Consider the following 23,943-nt stretch of genomic DNA (forward strand, 5'->3'; position numbering starts at 1 on the left):
GTGCCACATTGAAAGTCACTGAGTTCTTCGGTAAGGCCATTCTACTGCCAATGTTTGTCTATGGAGATTGCATGGCTGTGTGCTCGATTTTATACACCTGTCAGCAACGGGTGTGGCTCAAACAGCCATATACACTAATTTGAAGGGGTGTCCACATACCTTTGCATATACACTACCGTTCACAATTTTTGTCAATTAAAATAACATCAAATTGATCAGCAATACAGTGTAGACATGATTAATTTTGTAAATGACTATTGTAGCTATAAAACGGCAGATTTTTTATGGAATATCTACATAGGTGTACAGAGGCCCATTATCAGCACTCCTGTGTTCCATTGGCACGTTGTTAGCTAATCCAAGTTTATCACTGTAAAATACTAATTGATCATTAGGAAACCCTTTTGCAATTATGTTAGCACAGCTGAAAACTGTTGTACTGATTAAAGAAGCAATAAAACTGACCTTATTTAGACTAGTTGAGTATCTGGGGCATCAGCATTTGTGGGTTCGATTATAGGCTCAAAATGGCCAGAAACAAAGACCTTTCTTCTGAAACTCGTCAGTCTATTCTTGTTCTGAGAAATTAATGCGCGAAATTGCCAAGAAACTGAAGATCTCGCACAACGCTGTGTACTACTCCCGTCACAGAACAGCGCAAACTGGCCCTAACCAGAATAGAAAGAGGAGTGGGAGGGCCCGGTGCACAACTGAGCAAGAGGACAAGTACATTAGAGTGTCTAGTTTGAGAAACAGACGCCTCACAAGTCCTCAGCTTCATTAAATAGTACCCGCAAAAACCGAGTCTCAACATCAACAGTGAAGCGCGACACTGGGATGCTGGAAAAAGCCATATCTCAGACTGGCCAATAAAAATAAAACATTAAGATGGACAAAAGAACACAGACACGGGACAGAGGAAGATTGGAAAAAAGTGTTATGGACAGACAAATCTAAGTTTGAGGTGTTCGGATCACAAAGAAGAACAGTCGTGTGATGCAGAAAAACTGAAAAGATGCTGGAGGAGTGCTTGATGCCATCTGTCAAGCATGGTGGAGGCAATGTGATGGTCTGGGGTGCTTTGGTGGTGGTTAAGTGGGAGATTCGTACAGAGTAAAAGGGATCTTGAAGGCAATCACTCAATTTTGCAACGCCATGCCAGACCCTCTGGACAGCACTTAATTGGAGCCAGTTTCCTCCTACAACAGGACAATGACCCAAAGCACAGCTCCAAACTATGCAAGAACTATTTAGGAAAGAAGCAGTCAGCTGGTATTCTGTCTATGATGGACTGGCCAGCACAGTCACCAGATCTCAACCCTATTGAGCTGTTGTGGGAGCAGCTTGACCGTATGGTACATAAGAAGTGCCCATCAAGCCAATCCAACTTGTGGGAGGTGCTTCAGGAAGCATGGGGGAAATCTCTTCAGATTACCTCAACAAATTGACAACTAGATGCCAAAGGTCTGCAAGGCTGTAATTGCTGCAAATGGAGGATTCTTTGACAAAAGCAACGCTTGAAGGACACAATTATTATTTCAATTCTAAATCGTTATTTATAACCTTGTCAACATCTTGACTATATTTCCTATTCATTTTGCAAATCATTTCATGTATGTTTTCATGGAAAACAAGGACATTTCTAAGTGACCCAAAACTTTTGAACGGTAGTGTATAGTGTACATACAGTATTATATCCTACTGAAGTCACTGAACAACTCAACTAAACCACCGTAGACGATGAGTCTAGAGGCAGGCAACACACTCTATATATGAAGGTGAGTTTATTGAGTTTATTTTAGGTGAGGGAGAGGTGAGCGCTTTAGCTGTGAGCCTGACAGGAGAGGGGTGTTAGTGAGAAATGAGCAGCGTGAGCGCTTAGCAGGCAGTGTGGGCAGAACAGTGTGAGTGTATCACAATGTGAGTTTGAGGCGACGGCACAGCGTCTGAGGAACAGTGAGCGTATGTGGCAGGAAGTGTGTGCTTGCAGGCCCAAATCAACGTGAGACATTGAGGACACGTGATCCTAATTATAGTTTTCAAAACAGGTGGCGCCGCAGGTGACTCGTTCACACCACTGAAGCACCTTTTGCCGCCCCCATCATTATCACCAGGTAGTATACCGTAGGTCTTACCATAGGACAACCGTAAAACAACCATAATACACCCTAGGAGGAGAAAGAGAGAAACACACCTGTAAGACAAGGCTCCAGCAAAATGACTCTCGATGTAGGTGTCCATGACGGGCTTGAAATGATGGAACTTGCTGTCCTGTAGCAGGTTAATGATGTGGACCTGCAAGAGGAAGGGAAATAACTCAGTCACATGCTTGCCACAAAATGCAACACTCTTTATTTAGCCAACAACGAACGCCATTGTAAATAAGAATTTGTTCTTCACTGACTTGCCTAGTTAAATAAAGGTTACATTCCAAAAAAAAAGATATATTTATTCAACCTAACCTCCTATGTGACACAAACTGGCCTAGTTGTCCAGATTCATCATGCAGTCACAAAGGCAGTTTGATTGGCTCACTTTCACCCATGATGAACAAGAGCAGAGATGAGTGAGTGAGTGAGTGGACCAAGTCAATTGCAAGCAGATCAATCCCTCAGCTCTATATTAGAGTGATGCAGCATGGCTGGGATTGATCAGCGAAGGCTGTGAAGCGTTATAATATTAAGCACATCCATTGGCTCAAGCTTCCAGTGTGTGTGTCTGTGTTCACCATGCATCATTGCGCTTTTTCTCTCTGACCACAGTAAGCCACTATTGGACACAGGCCTTCTTCTCTAATGAGGCTTGGTCTACTTCCCGACTCATGCGCACGCACACACACAATTAGTTCTGCAGTCATGACATCCCAATCCTGGCTCCAACCAGCATTCAACCAGCAGTGTGTCGAATCAACTAACGATTTAGCTGTCAGGGAGGGAGAACACAATATGCTAGGAAATAGAAGACCCCAGAAGCAGTAGCCACTTACCAGGCAGTCAAACACCTTCAGCCCATACCTCTGAGAACTCTCGTCCAAGATCCCAAAGAGTGTATCAAGTGTGTCCTGTAAAAACTGGTGAGGGAGAGATAGAGCGATAGACATACATGAGTGAATATCTATGAGATCATGTGGTGACAATCATATGATACATCTATGAAACACATCTAGAACACATTTCTGTTTTGAAGATGGGCAGACTTTTTCAAGCAAATCACAAAAAGGCCAATCTAAACAGGACATTGTTTGAGTGACGTGATCCTGAACCAATCAGGGTGAAGATGGGAGGCCCCGGGGAGGGGCGGTACCTTGACTATCTCAGAGCCATCGATCTCTTTCAGCTTTAACAGGCTGTCATTGATCCTCTCTGGGTGGGCTCTCCACTTCAGCAGGTCTAACATGTCACCTACAGAGACACATGAAGAGAAACAACGACCGTTACATCATGAACAACCTCGGTTAGTGAGAGACTGTTGACTCTTGGTTCCTAGACACAGACAGAGAAACAACTTTGCATCACTATTTGGGAAATCTAGAACATTTCTGTCAAAGCAATATGAGGGCGTATGGTTTAAGTGCTATAATTGAATTACTGAAGCTCCTTCTAGGTAAAAATAACAATGCAATTCTATTCTATTTAAAAGATATAATAAGACAACACATTTACATTCAAACAATCCACAAAAATCAAAATAATGACGCCATCTCATAATGTAGCGAGCTTTAAAAAGACATAAAGCAATTCTCCCAGTGTTAAAATCCCCAGACGATATGAATAAAATATCCGGGTTGAAGAATAAAGGACTCAGTCTCCACCTGCACTTCTGAAGGTGTCTGCAACATGCTGTCAGTCTAGATGTGAGGAAGTACCTGTATTTCCCCAGACAATAAACTAGACATATTCCTTGCACAATGTCTCGACTCACTTTGTACAGCTCACATTTCAGAATATTTACACGGAGTGGTAGACCGTTTGAGAATTCAACAATTCTACAGTAATATTCAAGGCAAGACAATGACTCCGGACGAGTCAGAAACAGACCCGATTACACTTCACACTAGTAAGTGATCTGTCGCTGGATAATAGATCCATAGAAAGTTGGAGCAGGCCTACAGTGGTGTGGGAAAGGTGTGGGTCTACTGGTTCGGGTGTAGGGTCTACCGTGCAGATGCATGCTCTAGTACTTTTGACTTCTTACCATTCTGTGTGAGTTTAGTGGAGCAGAGGAAGGAGGTGATCCAAAAACATTCCTTGGTGCCTTTCACAGCCTGGTTGTTGCCGGGCAGATTGGCTTTGGAGAAGGGCAGCTTGAGGTAGCAGCTCGAGTCCTGGAGGTTAGCATTCTCCTCACACTGAAAGGAGCAGAGATGCAGCAGTGGGTTAGAGCCACTACAGGAGACTGGAGAAAAAGGCTAATGTACTACGGTATTTGGTTCATTACTTAAACTGCATTCTCAAACATTAAGGTGTTTCTTCCACTACAATATGCTGCTTCCATACACCCCGGAAAGTGCTCATGGTGGAATTTAATATATTATTATTATTATTATTATCACCATCATTCAAACTACCGTATATTTCTTTCAATTAAACATTGCAAAGGGCTGGGGACACTATAAAGTGAGCACGGTGCATTTTCCATTTCTCCAACTTGAAATGATTTTAGCCATGCTTTCTAATGTATCGGCAGAGACTGGAGAGTACTTTGAAGCTCGTGTTTAAGTGTGTTCTGACTAACAGTTCAGGCAGGCTACTCCCACGCTGACGCCTACACGTGGTTAGTGCTGAATCCCTCTTCCTCATTTTGGCGATGAGGAACTAGGCCGCGTAAATTTTTTTGCCCTGACTTCCATCTGACGGTAAGTGGATTTTCTACGCCAATGGAAAACGCCAATGGAAAACAAGACAAGACGACCCCCCTCAACTCCCCTAAAATCCTACGGAGAACCGGCTGTCTCAGGTAAATAGCACATGTGAGATCCACAAAAGGGGAGACGCATGTACGCACTTCAAAGCGCACGGCTCCAAAAGCAGCTGTATTTGTTATGAATTATAGCACTTCACGCATCTGAAGCCAGGCCAAGATGTTTTTTTAAATCTCTCGGTTTCTCCTGCGTTAGGGGAAATGACCTGTCAGCAGTCGGAGTCTTCTTAATGAGGTGGTGAGCTGGACGAGGACAGAGCAGCGGGGTCAACCTGCAGAGAGCCAAGCCCAGAACCACAGGGAGGGAGTGGCTGCATAACAGTTCTTCCCACTGTCTCAACTCCTCTGTTCTCTCCCTGTAGGACTGTCCAACTAAGATGGGACTAGACAACCTATAACCTGTCGGTCTCTCTACAGTACCTTGGATTATATTGTCTCTCTTTCAGGACAAAACCTTCTTTAACCCTGCCTGTGTGTCTTTCTCAGTCTCAGAATAGTCCAGACTATCCACAACCCGTGCATGCTCTCTTACTCTGCCTTAGGTGCTAACGAGCCCTGCCCGTCTCGCAGAACAGTTCCTTGCTAGCCTGCAGCGAACGATTGGGTGCTCTGTAACCTCTGTCTCTGCAGCTTATGCTCCCTAGCCCAGTCTATCTCAACCTGCAATTACTCAGAGCTACACCCAAAACAGGCCCCGTAGTGCAGAGCTATGTTTAATTGGCAATGCCTGAGGGTTGGTTTAGCTGCTGTTTGCTTTGGACAGGGCATGTGTTAAGTGGAGAGCTTACTGGGGTAGCAATAAAAACCAGCTGGGATGGCAAGCGCCTGTTTATGACAGAGTATAAGCTGGAAAAGTCTCAACGGGAAATAGCCGTGTGAGCATGTGATGTGTGTGTGTGTGTGTATTTGTGCAAGTTTGAGTGAGTGCTCACAGAAAATACCCCACCCACCCAGCGCACACACACACACACTCCAGCCATGTCTCACGGTTAGTGGACATCACATACACAGATATTACTCGTCATCCTGCTAGCCTGCTCATTGCTGAAGCATGTGACCCACCTAAGCAAATCAAATCAAATTTATTTATATAGCCCTTCGTACATCAGCTGATATCTCAAAGTGCTGTACAGAAACCCAGCCTAAAACCCCAAACAGCAAGCAATGCAGGTGTAGAAGCCTTCACTGTGGAGCCATGCAGCCACAATCAATAATAATACCGGGACTGAATTATTATAGCGTTTTCCCCCCTCAAGGTCTCAAAGAGACGTGCGTTAAACGGCATGGATCGGCTCATCCGCCACTAACGTGGAGCGCCTACCTAAGTGACGACTACCACGGTGGACGGGTGAGAAATGACTGCGTGTGTGCGTGCGCACAGTAGGACTCCGGTACCTTGTGAATGATGAGCTCGTGGGTGCCGTCCGGCAGTGTCCGTCCGTCCTCCTGCATCAGATGAACGAAGGAGTAGCCAAACAGCTTCTTCTCTCCTTTGTCTTTGGCTGTGGAACACCGCACACATTCCAACGTCACTATCCCGGGAAAACACACTACTCTCGGCTACCCTACGATCAGACAGCTATACTATAGAGCACTAGACGGCGCCGTTAAGCATCACAGGTGGCTGGTGGCACCTTAATTGGGGAAGACGGCGCTACAGCAATGGCTGGAATGGAGTTCATTCCATTTACTCCACTCCAGCCATTATTATGAGCCATCCTCCCCTCACCAGACTCCCGTGTTATGCATCCGTTCAACCCGAAAGCTCTAATCTCTATTTTAAGAGCCTTGGGGGAAGTGAGGGAAAATGGCACCTTTAAGGTAGCAGGTTGAAAAACAACACCTATGAGTCATAGTTGTGTAGAGGCTGCAGTATGCCCATAAGGGCAGCCTTGTGTCAGAGCAGGAAGTGGACATCACATGAGAGGTGTTCCTCAGTGTCGTGGGAGAGGGAGACATACCGAGACTCGCTCAACTACAGGCCTGGAAGAAGAATATGAGGAGATTCTGAGACACAGGCCATTTTTACACTGACGAATGTTGAAGGAGATTCTTGAGCCGTATTGGGGGGAAAAAAATCCAGAATAGACTAATTACTGTCATGTAAAGCTGTGAAATGCTCACGTCTAGCTAGCTAGCAATAACTGCTTTTGTCTTGAAGCTAAAATGTAATGAGTGTACGGACAATCATTTCATTTATTGTTGTCTACACATGCTTGTGAATTGTTGCATTATTCAAGTGTGTAATATTGTTAAGATGAAGACATATTTCTTGCATACCCTTACAAAAAAAGATTGCAGTCAGAGTGCAGTATAACTGCAGTCCTTCTGCAATTACTGTGTCCAAAATACCACAGTCGGCTGAAGGTACTGCACTTTTACTGGGGTTTCAAAACTGCAACGTTGCTTTGTAAGGGTAGTTTAATAGTTTGTTGTTAACATGCTTACTGGCTAGCGGCTACACTATAGGCTAACGTGACTGGGAGATTTACGGTCAATTTTAAGCTGCAGTGCAAGAATGTCTGTTGCCAAGCCCCCAAACTCTCTCTCTGCAACAACAACGCCCAAAAGGCTGGCAAAAGGCATATAGCTGAGTCACACTGTACTGTACCGTTGCACCCTCGCTGCATACCTCATGAGCTTACGATAACATGACCGTCCGTTGCTAATGTCAATTGAAAAGTTAACGTACATATTATGTCAATTGAAATCACACCGTGGTGCCTCCGCTGCAACTCTTGAATCTAAATAAGCCCACAGATCTCTGTAAATGTCTCCCCTGACCTCTGACCCCACTGTGACCTCTGACCTTGCGGCTTCTGCCCCACACATTGTCGCCAATTTAGCGACTTGGTCACTATATTTTTGCGGGTTTTCAGACAGGCAGAGAAGCACAAGGGGGGGTGCGGTGGTAGTGGGGGTGAAAACACTACATCAGATACCGCGGCAAGAAATTGGTGCTGTGACATCGTCGTGGCAACGGCAAAACGTCATCTAGCAAATAGCGGCTCGCACTGAAAAATAGTTGTCAACACTGGCCCCAGAGTCTCAACAGATAGCCGTTACCATAGAAACAAAGTAGAAGCTCAAACTGCAATCACTGGAGCCACCACCAAATGTAAGATATTGGTGTTAGATGTGTGTGAGACACGGTAGGTGGTGGTGGTGTAGGTAAAGTTGTTGTGTGTTGTAATGTTCTTGACTTGTGCTTCAGTTGTGTATGTCATCTGTTCTCTGGGCAGGTTAGCCTCGACAGTGGGCTAGAATAGTACCTGACAAACAGTAAACACTCCACACCCATAATATCACTGGCTGTGCTTCAGGATCATCGCAAGCTAAAGTTCCTTTAGAGAGATAGAGTCGGCATTAATAACCCAATATCAACTGAACCGGCCTCCAAATTCTACAGGGCCACAGAGCACATCAACATTTAGTGTGAGAGAGTCTGTTATCCCCAAATCACACATAAGAGGAGTCATGACTGACTTGATATTAGTCTCATAATACAAAAACATGTACACTACCATTCAAAAGTGTGGGGTCACTTAGAAAATGTCCTTGTTAATATTGTAAATGACTGTTGTAGCTGGAATCAGCAGACTCTGTATGGAATATCTACATAGGCATACAGAGGCCCATTATCAGCAACCATCACTCCTGTGTTCCAATGGCACTTTTTGTTAGCTAATCCAAGTTTAGCATTTTAAAAGGCTAATTGATCATTAGAAAACCCTTTTGCAATTATGTTAGCACAGCTGAAAACTGTTGATCTGATTAAAGAAGCAATAAATCTGGCCTTATTTAGACTAGTTGAGTATCTGGAGCAACAACATTTGTGGGTTCGATTACAGGCTCAAAATGGCCAGAAACAAAGACTTTCTTCTGAAAATCGCCAGTCTATTCTTGTTCTGAAAAATGAAGACTATTCCATGCGAGAAACTTCCAAGAAACTGAAGATCGTGTACAACGCGGTGTACTATTCCCTTCACAGAACAGCACAAACTGGTACTAACCAGAATAGAAAGAGGAGTGGGAGGCCCCGGTGCACAACTGAGCAAGAGTGTCTAGTTTGAGAAACAGACGCCTCACAAGTCAAACTGTCAGCTTCAATAAATAGTACCCGCAAAACGCCAGTCTCATCGTCAACAGTGAAGAGACGACTCCGGGATGCTGGCCTTCTAGGCAGAGTTGCAAAGAAAAAGCCATATCTCAGACTGGCTAATAATAAGAAAAGACTAAGATGGACAAAATAACACAGACTCTGGACAGAGGAATCTAAGTTTGAGGTGTTCGGATCACAAAGAAAAACAATATAGTGAGACGCAGAAAAAATGAAAAGATGCTGGAGGAGTGCTTGACGCCATCTGTCAAGCATGGTGGAGGGAATGCGATGGTCTGGGGGTGCTTTGGTGGTGGTAAAGTGGGAGATTTGTACAGGGTAAAAGGGATCTTGAAGAAGGAAGGCTATCACTCCATTTTGCAACGCCATGCCATACATACCCTGTGGACGGCGCTTCATTGGAGCCAGTTTCCTCCTACAACAGGACAATGACCCAAAGCAGAACTCCAAACGATGCAATAACTATTTAGGGATGAAGCAGTCAGCTGGTATTCTGTCTATGATGGAGTGGCCAGCACAGTCACAGGATCTCAACCCTATTGAGCTGTTGTGTGAGCAGCTTGACCTTATGGTAAGAAGTGCCCATCAAGCCAATCCAACTTGTGGGAGATGCTTCAGGAAGCATGGGGGGAAATCTCTTCAGATTACCTCAACAAATTGACAACTAGAATGCCAAAGGCTGCAAGACTGTAATTGCTGCAAATGGAGGATTCTTTGACAAAAGCAAAGTTTGAAGGACACAATTATTATTTAAATTAAAAATCATTATTTATAACCTTGTCAATGTCTTGACTATATTTCCTATTCATTTTGTAACTCATTTCATGTATGTTTTCATGGGAAACAAGGACATTTCTAAGTGACCCCAAACTTTTGAACGGTAGTGTATATAGTAATATTGGAGTACACACACACACACACACACACACACACAGGGAGAGACAGACAAACAACCAGAAAAACGTACACACACAAGCATCCTTCTTCCCCCACACAAACAATACACTATCCCAGAGTAGTGGTGGAGTAGTGTCTTACTGGAGCAGTGTCTGAACTCAAAGCGGACATGAGAGCCCCTGAACATGTCCACAGGGATGGGTAGTTTGATCTGCTCAGCCCAGCGGGGACTGTTGTTGTGATAGAGCACAAAGGAGTGGTATACATCCCCACCAGGCTCCCCTGAACCAGCCGCTACATAACTCTGGAGGAGAGAGAGAACAGGAGAGAGGTAGAGAGGTAGGGCGGTAGAGAAAGAGGGGGAGGATAAAGAGAGGGGAGAGAAAGGAGGGAGGGAGAAGAGAGAGGATAGACGGGGAGAGAGGGGAGAGGAAAGAGAGGAGGGGTAGATAAGAGAGGGGAGAGGGGTGTTAATAGGTAGGTGGAGATGAAAGAAATGGCGAGAGGAGGGAGATTGCAGGACACACACACTGTTTACTGGACCTGTGACGCACAGCACTCTCTGTCTCTCACTCTGTACGGAGTGAGTGACAGGGTTGCATGCAGAGGAGAGCTCTACTGGCAGCAGAATCAAATCTATTTTCTGTGTATGGCAGCAGCATCCTGTCTGATCAGGAAACCACAGTGTTTTTACAGAGAAAACGAGTAACCTACCAATGGACCAACACTCATCCTCATCAACACTCAACCAGACGTACCCATATTGTCCTTCGACATTAGACAACCTTAGCCTCGTTCAGCCTGACTGATACAGTACAGCTATGAGAATTGAAAGCCCAATCATGGCTGTCATATGAAAAACTAAATTTGCTCAAAGTAATGAATGGAGTAATTAAGGAATGTGTCATCTTACCTTCATGACCTGGCCTTCGATGTCCAACACATAGACCGTGATCTCCACGTTCCTAGCAACGCTCTTCCCTCCTTTCTCAAACTCTCCTTTCTCCAGCGTCATGTACAGGTCATTCCTCATCTCTCCTGCAGGAGAGTGAACAGAGTGGTTCAAATAACAAGAAAGAAAGCCCGCCGCACACTCTGTGTGTGGGTAAACCTAAGCCACGTTTCGGCCTGCGGTGCCGTGTTCTCTTTAGTGGTCGAAGTAACAGACGCCCTCATCTAGTGTTTGATTGATTCTATTTTCAATGTAGAAACATATTAGTCATTTGCTTCATTCTACAGCTAGAGGACTCCTGATATTTCCAGGAGTGCGAGGTATATATTTTTTGGTCTGTCCGTTGTGTTCTAGTACGGCCTTTTTGCTAGCGAGGGCCATCGACTTTAAGTGCTGCCTGTCTACCCAGTGGCCTACTTGGTGTGCGAACTGCTGACTGCCATTAAATCTCAGGTGATTGTTGACACATCAACCAGGATCGAGGGGTCAATCAATTTGTGACTTGTTTTTGTAACCAGTGACAGTATTGGAGGGGGAGTGGTTTCATCTCTCCTAGACCATCAGCAATTAGTACAGGGAGGTGTAAGCGGCGGTCGTGTCATTGGCGGTTATGTCACAAAAACTAAGACCGTCGCCGAAACAAAGTTGTTCGAGGAAGGCTCCACACCACTCTCTCACCTCTCCCGATAGGCTTTACAGACTCTTCCCACCCCTTGGCTGCAACCGTTCTAATGTAGTGTATAGTGCGCAAACATCCCATGTGGAATTCTGTGTTCTCTGGCACACGTTTGGAACAGCGGCCAAGAACGCAGAGTTCATCTCAGCCTATGCTGCCCTTCAGTCCCTTGACGTTTTGGTCCCTGACGGAGACATGGAGCACCCCAGAGAACACTGCTAATCCCGATGCTCTTCCTTCATCGGACTATGTTTTCTCTCATAGTCCGAGAGCATCTGGTCATTGCGGTGGTGGAACAGGGCTACTCATTTCCCCTAAGCGGAGAGTTTCTCTTTTCTCCCTCTCTCACCTGTCCATCTCCCGATTTGAATTCCATGCTGTCACTGTCACTTGTCCACTCAAGCATCCATCGCCCACCAGGTGCCCTTGGAGAATTGCTCAATGAGCTTCACATCTTGATAAACTCCTTTCCTGACAATGGCTCACCGGCTCTTCGTACTTGGCAACTTCAACCTCCCAAAGTCTTTCGATTCATTACTTTCCAACTCTCTCTTTACCTCCTCGCCTCTTTTCACCTCACCCTTTCCCAGTGCCCTCCAACTCACCAGGCAGGCAATATTCTTGACTTCTTTGCTAGAGGCTGTTCGCCTACTAATCTCACTGCAATCCCTATCCAGGTCACTACTTTGCTTCCTTTCTGTCTCCTTTCCTCCAACCCTAACCGCTCAGCCCCTACCCAGATGCTCATGCACTGTCACAATATTCACTCTCTCACCTCTTCTATCCTATCACCCTTCTCCCTCCTGTCTCCTGATTTTGCATCTTCAACCCTACTCTCCTCCCTTTCCACATCCTATGACTCGCACTGTCCCTTTTCCTCCCGGCCAGGTCGGCACTCCCCTCTCTCTCCTTGGCTGAGTGACTCATTGCGAGCGTGCAGAACAGGGATGAGGGCAGCTGAGCAAAAATAGCGCAAAACAAAACTTCCAGAGGACCTATCATCCTTTCATTCCCTCATCTCTACCTTCTCTTCCTATGTAAGTGGCTGAAGCCACTTTTAATTTCAAGCGTCTGCCTCTAACCCTAGGAAACTCTTTTCTACCTTCTCCTCCCTCCTTAATCCTCCATCCCCTCCCTCTCTGCAGAGTACTTTGTCAACCACTTTGGAAAAAAAGGTTGACTACATCCACTACTCATTCACTCAGCCTATTGAGTCCACTGGTCTCAATCACATAGAACTACCCCTATGCCTTGAACGCTTTCTCCCCTCTCTCTCCAGATGATATCATTTGACTAGTAAGGTCTGGCCGCCCGACAACCAGCCCGCTCGACCCCATCCCCTCCTCCAGACAATCTCTGGAGACCTTCTCCCATTCCTCACTTCCCTCATCAACTCATCCCTGACCACTGGCTGTGTCCCCTCTGATTTCAAAATGGCCCGAGTTGCTCCCCTCATCTGACGTCGAAAACTATAGACCTGTATCCCTTTTTTATTTGATTTCCAAAACACTTGAGCAAGTCTGATCAACTTTCTTGTTATTACTCTCAAAACAATCTTCTTGATCCCAACCGGGTCACCTAACTCAGACTGATCTTCTCTGTGTCACGGAGGCTCTCCTCACTGCCAAAGCTGACTCTCTCTCCTCTGTTCTCATTCTCCTAAATCTATCTGCTGCCTTCGACACTGAACCATCAGATCCTCCTCTCCACCCTCTCAGGGCTGGGCGTCTCGGGCTATACACACTCTTGGATTGCATCCTACCCGGCAACGTGGAGAGGATGTGTGTCTGCATTCCATACTCTCACTACTGGTGTCCCCCAGGGCTCGGTTCTAAGCCCTCTTCTCTCTATACACCAAGACACTTGGCTCAGCAAGAAGGGAAGGCCTGCCCACTGAAAGACCTCGCCATCCCAGTTGACATTGCTGCCCTTCCATAGTGCAAAGAACCTTTGTGTGAAACTGGACAACACCCTGTCATTCTCTGCAAACATCAAAGCAGTGACTTGCCCCTGCAGGTTCATGCTCTGCAACATCTGTAGAGTACGACCCTACCTCACACAGGAAGCGGTGCAGGTCCTAATCCAGGCACTTATCCTTTCCCGTCTGGACTACTGCAACTCATTATTGGCTTGGCTCCCCGCTTGTGCCATCAAACCCCTAAAACCTATCCAGAATGCTGCAGCCCACCTGGTTTTCAAGCTTCCCAAGTTCTCTCATGTCACCCCGCTCCTCCTCAGTTGAAGCTTGCATCCACTACAAGACCATGGGACTTACCTACGGAACAGCAAGAGAAACTGCCTCTCCCTACCTTCATGCTATGCTGTAACCCTACACCCCAACCCGAGCACTCCGTTCTGCCACCTCAGGTCCCCCTGAAGCTAGGACAGCAGGGTCCCTGTCCATCTTCCAGAAAATATCTGAAATCATACCTCTTCAAACAGTATCTCAAATAATCCTCCTCGTCACCGCGACCCCCCAAAAAAAAAAAAACATAACCTTAATCAGCACTTGCACTTATTGAGGAAAAATGTACTTCCTGTGCCTGTCCCACCTAGCTATCTTAAGATTAATGCACTAACTAAGTCGCTGTGGATAAGAGCGTCTGCTAAATGACAAATGTAAAAATGTCAAATGTGAAAGAAGTTCCCTGTCATGTGTGTTAGTATAAATACATGTAAAGCCAACCTGCAATTTTTCTTGCTGTTCAGTGGTCATTTACATTTGACGTAATACACATACATGTTCGAGTTAAATGTCAGTACAGAGTTAAATAAGTTAAGGAGAAAAGTCTGTTCATATCTATCAGCAAAGAGGAGACCAATGCATTGACACATCACACTGTCAGCAAGGATAGGGTGACCTCCTCACCCCATTGACAGACATGGAAGTGACAGGGACTGACACAGGGTTGGCACAAGGCACAGATCTGTTTTCAGGGCAGACGGGTCTGAGGGCTCGGAATCTGAACATTCCACAAAAACAACTTCCCAAAGGCAGTCATCAGGCGTACAGCTGAGTCACACTAGACTGTACAGTGGCACCCTCCCTGCATACCTCATAAGCTTACAATAACATGTCAAATATGAAAAATAAATCTGTGTTTTTCCAAAGGCTTGGTTTTCACTTGCGCCTGCACTTTCAGACATTTCTGTTGCACTTACAGGTGTGTGTGGGGCTTAGGAAGTAGAGTGGACGTATAGTCACAGTAAGACATTACGGCTAAGCAACTGACCATTGAAGATGGCAGGTGCTTCCTGCAGTATGGCTCCAGACGGGTGACATCGGTGCCATGTGGCTACACACACACACACACACACACACACACACACACACAGTCACACTAGTGATAACACGTTCATGTGCTATTCCATCCCCTCACCAGACTCTCTTAATTCCATCCTCACTTACATTCTGATCTGCTGGGAAGTGTTTGTATTTTGTTGCTGTACATCGGTAACTGAAGTATCCGAGCCAGTGAGAAGTGTTAGAGCTGTACTGAGATAGGTGTACACACACACACACACACACGAGTAGCTGCCTCATATGAAAACAGTCTCCTGAGGAGGTCTGTCTGTAACTTCACCGCCTAGAGAATAATTACAGGAAAGGACACATGTATACACTCAAGGCAGCCTTTGGACTGGAGCAGAAATTAGAAGGGCAGTCTTGGGCAGGAAATAGTCGAGTGGTGGCGGTACATGTTTTAAAAATAGTTATTTTTTGGAGAAGTAGCACAACGTAGCAAGGCAACATCTGCACGAGAGAACACGGGTCCGTATCCGCTTCAGAGAATGGTTAGCCACAGAATAGAAACGAGAGGAAGTCATCTTCTTTTAGCCCATGTGTGTGTGTGTGTGTGTGTGTGTGTGTGTGTGTGTGTGTGTGTGTGTGTGTGTGTGTAAATAGCTCTCCCCATCTCTATCTAATGGTGTTCAGGGTCCAACTCAACTGGCTAATAGGCATCACCATGGTAACCCAGAGAGATTGACTCACACACACACACACACACACACACAGCCAGGAGGCTGACAGAGAGAGCAGCGCAGCCTGACTATAATCCTCTGCCTACAGGAGCATACACAGACTAAAATCATTAGCCCAGGGGCACAGTGAAAGTGGGAGAAGACTCTCTGACAAAGAGATATATAAATGTTGAGTTACTGTAGAAGGCAGAACACTAGGGGACACAGCGAACGGTTCCTCTTTTTGTGTTTCTCTATGAAATGAATGTACACATCGATTTTTTTCTTAATTCAAACAATGGCATTGTGTTTATTTCGCAAGTGCATTTTACTGTACACTTTACTATGTACTGTCATTCAGGGCCAATATACAGTCACTGGACAGTTTATTAGGTCATCTAGTATCGGGTTGAACCCCCCTTTTTCCTCCAGAACAAACCACACTTTGCCTGGCGTTCAATTGTTGCTCAATTGTTACCAAGGGACCTAACGTGTGCCAGGAAAAGTTGTCCGAGATGCCGTTCTGCACACCACTGTTGTACTGCGCCGTTATTTGTCTGTTTGCAGGCTACCTGTTAGCTTGCACGATACCATTCTCCTTCGACCTCTCTCATCAACGCGCTGTTTTGGCTATCAGGACTGCTACTGACTGGATGGTTGTGTTTGTAGCACCATTCTCGGTAAACCCTAGACACTGTCGTGCGTGAAAAGCCCAGGAGGCAGGCGGATTCTGAGATACTGGAACCCGGCACGCCTGCTACCGACGATCATACCTCGCTCAAAGTAGCGTAGGTCACTTGTTTTGCCCGGTCTAACGTCAATAGAGCAGGTCTTCTTAATATAGCAGGCCACGTGACTCCATTTTCCGTGAACGCGGTGGTTTACCTGGCCACGAGTGTAGATTTACCTGCAAAACCAGTGCAGTACAGACGTGGTTCTGTTTTGACCAAAGAAGAGGCTGGCTACGTGGGCGGTTTCGTACCTGGCATGATGATGTCAGAGAAGCCCAGTTTCTTGGTGATGGACACTCCTCTGGTGAACAACACCATGTACTCTCTCCTCAGCTGTTCAATGTCCCCGTGCAGCAACTGGAGAGATACAGCCAGGCCTGGGAACAGAAGAAGCCCATGCAAAATGTTTAGAATTAAAGTTATGAGTCTTGAAAACTGGACATGTAGTAAGATATGACTCACGTGCGCACGCACACGCACCGTGAGTCAGACTACGGTATGCTTTAAGAAGAAATGATAAGAGAAAGCATTGCTGTCGTCTGCATCTAATATATTGGATTGCATGTAAATAATTGAAAATGTCAGACTGTGGCCTTGGAATAAATCCCCTGCATCTATTTTCAGTATTTGTCATGTTCATAACGTTCCATATCTCCTTGACGCCGTGCTAGATATTGCTCCGGTTTTCAGGGAAGTGAAAGAGGCTTTTGGACAACCAGGCCATTGATCCTGTCATTCTGGGTTTCAGGTCACTATGTTCTCGAAATTAGAAACTGTGACATATTTGTCCGGACTGCTAAAATAAGAATCTACAGTACTGTGTGGCCCAAGATGGCAAGGGTTTCATTCCCCCAAACTACAACATCCACACACACAGACGCACGCACACACACTCCTCAAACAGACTCGTCTGTCACAGCTCAAACCACAGGAAAACAGAGACAGCGGACTTGTAACAACACTGAAATCCTTCCACAGTAACGTTATGGTTTTACATGGCATAGTTCAGGCTTGATCAATAACAAAAGAGACACCCATTAGGTTTGGGGGGGGGGGGGGATTCCACAGTGCTTGGGGCATTGCCCTCCTTTTCATGTGGATGAAGCCTAATGGCACAGCACAGCCTCACAGCCACTCCAGGGCCACAATTAGGCAACCCCTGTTTCATTACCATTCTATACAGTAACACACAGAGTACTCAGTGCTGCCAGCCTGCCTGTCATCGCTTTGACAATCTCTCCCCTCCTCACTGGCTTTTCATCAACTTAACAGAAGGAGCACAGGGAGCAACAGGATGGAACATTTCTCCTGTTCAGCGGCCTTGTGTTGTTCCTGTCCTGTGGAGCATTGTTCTGTCACTTTTGCTGACTCCGTAGCCTCTCTCTCTCCCTCTCTCTATTCCTGCTTATTCTCTCTCTCCATATTCTCTCTCCCTCGCACTCCATGATTATTCAAACCAATATACATTTCCCACATTCCTCTGCTCCAGATTTTATCATATTTTTAAATTTGTCTCTCCCTTGTTAATTGGCAAGCAGCTAGCTAAAATCTCTCTGGCTGAGAGTCAGGTCCATGGCTGGTTTTGGTTAGTAGTTTGACGCTTTTACACAGCAAGCCCCGCTGCGCAGCACAGCGCAGCACTGCACACCACCACTCCATTTTAATTGTTCCCCTGACAACCAGACCAATGAATTTAAGGCCTTTAATTACGCAAGGTATTCCACCGTCTCCTGCATCAATTATCTATAAGCGCAGCGAGAGAGAGAGAGAAGATGAGCGGAGTCACCTGGCTGCAAGGCCGAGTGGCTCAACTGATTGTCTTATAGTGCAGTGGTATAGTAGCCTGCTGCAGCACAGCAGGACGTGTAAGGGGCTGGAGGTGATATTGAAATGAAGCGGATACACACTATACAGTAGGAATGGTGGATGGCTTTAAGTACACAGAATTAGAGTGGGGGAAAAATCCAAGTGAAATGTAAATGGCGTTTGTTCTGTAGAAGTCAACATTTCTATCTCATCGAAATGCCTAATCTGCTTTTATGCACAGCATGCTGTTACTAGAAACTATTTTCAGACGCCGGATTTCCATGGAACTACTTCATATGCACTGTAATTATGTCAAAGTTTTATGCAGAGTCATAATTAATGAATGTGCCCGCTCTCCCCAATGAAGCGAACTGGTTTGACATTATTCATCATCAACTACTGTATCAATCCATATTGCATTCATCATTCAGATTCATTTTTCAGCGGCTGTGAAACAGAAACGGGAAGCCTGATCCACCGCTCCGTGTGATCGATGGTACAATCTGGAAGGTATCCGATGGAAAGCGCCGGGGCCACCGATAAACAACTTAACAGGCCAGAGTCAGAAATCATGTGCAATTGAATATAATTCCACTACAGAGGTGGGCAGGGTCAGCGTGTTGAATGGTGTGGTGTGGTACGTATCTGCACAGACGAGCAGTGTATGGAACACGCTGACCCTGATCACCACACCTAGCAGGTGGCTTCAACATCAGGTCAACCTCGAAAAGACCATATGCAAAGGTCCCATGTTTGTAGCTCAAACTCTCTCATTCAATTTAACAGAGATGTAGCTGTGGGGCAGATGAAGTAAACGAACAGTGTCCACCGAGTGTATAAAACATTAAGAACACCTTCCTAATATCGAGTTATTGACACAAGGAAGAGAAAACCGGAGACTACAACCAACGTGTGTCAAGTTTGAAAGTTTCCCCCAAAAACGTTGGTGTCAACTGTTCGGACGAGGAATAACAGCTAGATTAAATCCAACGAAAGCCGCTGCGTGAAGATGCACACAAACACGAGCTGACAATAACGGACTATTTCTCACCGCTGCTATCTACACTTATACTCATTATAATGCCGTCGTTGCTTTTGTGCTGAGTTTCACTATTTATCCAGGCCACTCGGCGCTAATAATACGGCTTAGGCTACTTTTTCATAATTTGACCTCGTCTCTTTTGGACATGTGTGTTGGTGGTTGGGTTATTGTTATTTTGTCCATATAAGAAAAAGCTACTACCCCGATCCAATGCATACGCTTTCTGTTTCATCGCTGTAACAATGGCACCCCACAAATAAAAATGTATTGAACACTTTCACCTGGATTCGCCTGGACAGTGTGTCATGGAAAGAGCAGCACTCAGTGCAGAAACAGCATGTGAGGTGGGGGCGGCAGGTAGCCTAAGCAGTTAAGAGCCGTTGGGCCAGTAACCAAAAGGTTGCTGGGTCGAATCCCGAGCCGGCAAGATGGGGAAATCTGTCGTCCCCCCTTGAGCAAGGCGGCCCCCAACAACAACAACTGTTCCCCGGGCGTCCATGACGTGGACGATGATTAAGGCAGCCCATCCCCCTGCACCTCTGATTCAGGGGGGTTAAATAAGGAAGGCACATTTCGGTTGAATGCATTCAGTTGTGCAATGGACGAGGTATCCCCTTTTCCCTTCCCCTTTGGTGATGTATTGAAGCATACAGTATCATAAGCTGCTATATACACCACTACCAACTGCCTGGTTACCACTTCTTCTATATTCAGCAGAGCAGAACACTGAAGTGTTATTGGACCATATCATCCTGCATGGAAACTGCCACAAATACCCTCAAGTTCTAAACCTCCTAAACTCTTCTGCAACCTCTTGAAACAGCGACACTTAAATCTTAAAAGCATCCTTTTAGTTAACATCTAATATGCATGTCTTATCTGATAAACAGCAACATAACAGGCTACTCCATACTACTACAATATGCAAGTCATCTTATAGAAGTTATCCATTCAACTCCATTGAGTCAGAGAGAGTGCAGTAAAATGGTTGATGAACGTTTATCTCTGTGAGGATAATGTTATCTCACTTAGCGTCAATCCCCCGTTCAATTTTGTCCGGGAATTTATTCACATTTCTGGCTTATCAATTGAACTGAGCAAATGACATCTTAATTGATTCCAAAGCCAATCTTTCATCTGGGATTTTAGCTGGCGCCGGGCTGGATATTGCGATTGCTAGCCATTAGGGCTGACCCCAATTAGTCGACTGGTCGATTGTTTGGTGGATAGGCTGTTGGTAGACCAAATTTCTTTAGTCGGGCAGTAGCAAAATATCATGGTGCACAAGACACCTGTCTGATTGGCGCCTGCGAGTGGACTAATCGATTGTGGAGGCCGTTTGGATGACACAGTCCGTCAGTCTAAGACATGGTACTGAAATCCTATATGGTATTAACATGTAAGAACAATGGTGCAACACAAATAGACATGTCAGTAAGTGTGCTTTTTCCCACGTTGGGTAGTGGTCGCTGTCCGGGGTTCTGAAACACATCAGAGCGCTGATGAATTGGCGCATTTCAATAGACCATGTTGCTATGTGCATAATAGTACAGTTAACCAGAATGTTGGTGTTGAGAACAATGTGGAGGAGGCAGCAGAGGAGTTAGAAAAGTGAGGATAGAGTAAACCCCAACTTAATTAGGACTGTAATCATTAGCCTAACTTAAGATGTGCCTGGCTTTATAAATCATCCATACACATCTACAGAAATAAGACATATACTGTTGCCTGTTGCCTGTTTGAGTGTTTGTTTCATAGTCTACTGATTGATTCCGTGAGCACCAAGCCCAGCGCAACCACCTGTCGCGTAAACAATTTCACAAATCCGTCTGTTTTAAATGTTTTGCTATAAAGGCTTTACATATTTATTCATTAGAACAGACTCGCTGGTATTTTCTATCATTTACTTAGTGTTGTTTACACGGTTCCAAATTGTCTGAAAGATTATATTTATAATAACCCTCCTTTTTCCTTGATTTCCTTCATATTGTTATTATTACTATTATAATTATTAAGATCATCATTAATAATAATAAGTCATATGTCATTATCATTGGTAGGCGTAGCACAGCAGCCTGGTACAACCACCATTGAGCTGTCGACCTAAGAGAGCATTCTGTTTAGTCTTAACACCGTAACTTACTTAGGTCTGGATTTCAACAGTTATACAGGCTCCTGTATCAACCAGTCATTGATCCGTTCATGTCATCACACAGCATACGAGTCATTCGTGATTTGAAATGCTATCAAGCATTTTAGCGCTACAATAAAATAAAGCGACCATTGAATAATTAGCGCAAAACAATAAATAGGCCAAAGTGTTATATTTCAGAAATTGCATTCACGAATAAATGCGACAGGTTTTAGCCTTTGCTGTAATAAAAGCTTTACAATATATATATATTTTTTTTAAACATTACAACAGACTCTCTGGTACACTTCTACTTTATTTAGTGTTGTTTACATTGTTCCAAACGGTCAAAAAGATATATTGTAATCTAACAGCAGCAGTTTGGCACAAACATTCCTTAGCTTCTTTATCTACAGTATTTTCCACAACTAGTCACGTTTATTCCAAAACATTCCCTCGTTTTCGTGTTTATTTGTCACGTCCACTGCATTCATTTTGCCGTCACGTGTCACATGGTTCAGAGTTTGTTATAACCAACTTATTGATGTGATTATGATATGCTGTAGGTCGGGACCTGTTGGTCACGTGCATGCGATGCATATATGTGTCATGTCAATTATGCAAGGGTTGAGGGAAAAGGGAATGTTTTTGAGGAATGAGGGATTTCGGTAACAGCCATTTCTGACCAAAAAGTTATGTTGCAGCTTCAGCAACACGGACAGCGAGATGCACACTGTTGATGTTCTGTGGCGGTCGCTGCAGCAGAGGAGAGAGACAAGGGGTTGTAGTCACTCGCTGTCTATTTTTTTTTAACACAGTGCAGCACGTCTGAGCAGGGCAGGGCACGGCACAATCAAATCGTTTGCGGCCAGACTCCCTCTAGTCATTTGTGCGTCTTAATTATTTAATCAAGCATTTTGCGTAAAGCATCAGACAAGTTCAATGCATATAGTCGAATAAAACACACCATGTTGTCTATATCTGGAAAAAATGCCCGTTTAAAAAATGTCCGAACAGATGACTCTTGGTCGACTAACTGTCGTTTATTAACTCTCAGATGCAGATGTCATGTAAATTCGCCGTGGATAGCTCAGTACGCTAAATGACTTTGTGTCAGTCATGGCAATTACTGTGTTGCTGCTGCTCCCTCCACTACTAGATTATTCAAACTCCCCTGAGTTTTGACTGCACCTCGCGCAATTACCACTGGTCTTTCGAGGCGCTGAGGCAGAAATAAGAGCAGACTTGCAGATCTGTCTCTGAGATCAACTCTGTTTATGGCGATTCAAATCCTATAATCCTTCCCGGTGGTTTCTATGTGGAGAGGATACAGGCCAGTTAGCTACTGATCTTATGGTTGTAAACATGCTATATAAGAATAGGGCACGGTAGTTATTGAACTTAGCCGTTGTCGATGCACACGCACGTACCCATGCATGCACAGACAATACACACACACACACACACAATATCATTTAGGCCTATTTGAGAAAAAGATTCGTACATATGTTACAGGCTCCTTCATCGACTTTCTTGCCATCCGATTGACCATTTCCTCTCACAGCCAAAACCTAACGTTCTCCTCATATCCGTCAACCTGTTGCTAGGGAGAGCTGCAGACGGTCAGTTTCATATGGAGGGGACTGCTATTTATATCAGTTCGATGCATATTGAGCTGTGCAGGCTTCCCGCGGAGCAGCGAGGTACAAGCCCGGCTACAGGGGAACTCTACAGCAGAGAGCTAATCGGCTTGCCATTAAACTCCCATCCATCGCATCTCATGCATTTTCAGTTTGCAGAAATGTAGAGGTATAATGTTTTCGCTAGAGGTGAGAAATACAAAAGGGAGGTTGTTCCTTACCTGTGTTGGAACCCGATAGGTTGTATCTGGAGTTGACCTTCCTGATGATGTTCTCGTGGATTTGATACCACTCGCTTTCCGTGGTACATCTGGAACACAAAGGCCAAGCATGCATGATTTGGGTCAACAAGATTAGCCCAAAAACATTCTTGAACTTTCTAATATAAATCCAATGAAACACAAGGGTAGAGAAGGGTCACTTCTCTGGGCTAAATAGTATCAGCATATTGTCCACCCATTTCAGCCAATACTGTATGTAGGTCAAACCGTTACTGTGTCCATAATGGCTATTTCAATCCCCTCGGCATGCATCTAGAGTGCTTTAATAGTACGTGTGTGTGTGTGTGTGTGTGTGTGTGTAAGTAAACTGGTCAACGGTATCTGCATACTCTGTGCATTTTGCACTAGCTCAGCCAGTATTGCCTCTATCATTATTTCATTGTCTGTCAGAGGGTACAGAAGTTCATTGTGAATAATGGCGTCTGTGTAAAATGCACTTTCGATTTGATGGAAGGTGACTCACGCGTAAACCTTCAGTAGGTGGTCGTCTTTAGAGTCTGCCGTGAGGAGGTCTGCGATACTGACCACAGCACAGCCGAAGGGCCGTCTGTACTGGATACTACACAGGTTCTTCTTCTCCCCAGCGCCCATCCGCCCTGCAACCAACACAACGACAACACAGTCAATGTCTGTACATCAACGCTCTGTAGTTACTATATTAGAGAGTGTTACCACTATACTATAATTACTGCAATACTATAATATTATGTTATTACTGCGTTAGAGCTGTGTTCATTTATTTTTTATGTATGGACTATAAATGTAGTGTGTGACTAACTAAGGG

At 45.0% G+C, this 23,943-nt stretch overlaps 1 protein-coding gene across 3 annotated transcripts in view; it reads right to left on the bottom strand.

Annotated features, from left to right (window-relative positions):
- LOC115106945 (dedicator of cytokinesis protein 4-like) overlaps positions 1 to 23,943 on the bottom strand; it is a 159,970-nt gene that overhangs the window by 57,545 nt on the left and 78,482 nt on the right. For all 3 annotated transcript variants that reach the window (XM_065008176.1, XM_029630202.2, XM_029630201.2), the window contains 10 exons: positions 23,623 to 23,755; positions 23,100 to 23,188; positions 16,511 to 16,636; positions 10,851 to 10,975; positions 10,079 to 10,241; positions 6,316 to 6,422; positions 4,195 to 4,348; positions 3,304 to 3,401; positions 2,987 to 3,070; positions 2,195 to 2,295 (listed from right to left, as the gene is read on the bottom strand). In XM_065008176.1, coding sequence (XP_064864248.1) covers positions 2,195 to 2,295; positions 2,987 to 3,070; positions 3,304 to 3,401; positions 4,195 to 4,348; positions 6,316 to 6,422; positions 10,079 to 10,241; positions 10,851 to 10,975; positions 16,511 to 16,636; positions 23,100 to 23,188; positions 23,623 to 23,755 — 1,180 coding nt within the window. The remainder of the gene's footprint in view (positions 1 to 2,194; positions 2,296 to 2,986; positions 3,071 to 3,303; positions 3,402 to 4,194; positions 4,349 to 6,315; positions 6,423 to 10,078; positions 10,242 to 10,850; positions 10,976 to 16,510; positions 16,637 to 23,099; positions 23,189 to 23,622; positions 23,756 to 23,943) is intronic.

The sequence above is a fragment of the Oncorhynchus nerka genome, linkage group LG23 (assembly GCF_034236695.1).
Source record: "Oncorhynchus nerka isolate Pitt River linkage group LG23, Oner_Uvic_2.0, whole genome shotgun sequence".
Classification (NCBI taxonomy): Eukaryota; Metazoa; Chordata; class Actinopteri; order Salmoniformes; family Salmonidae; genus Oncorhynchus; species Oncorhynchus nerka.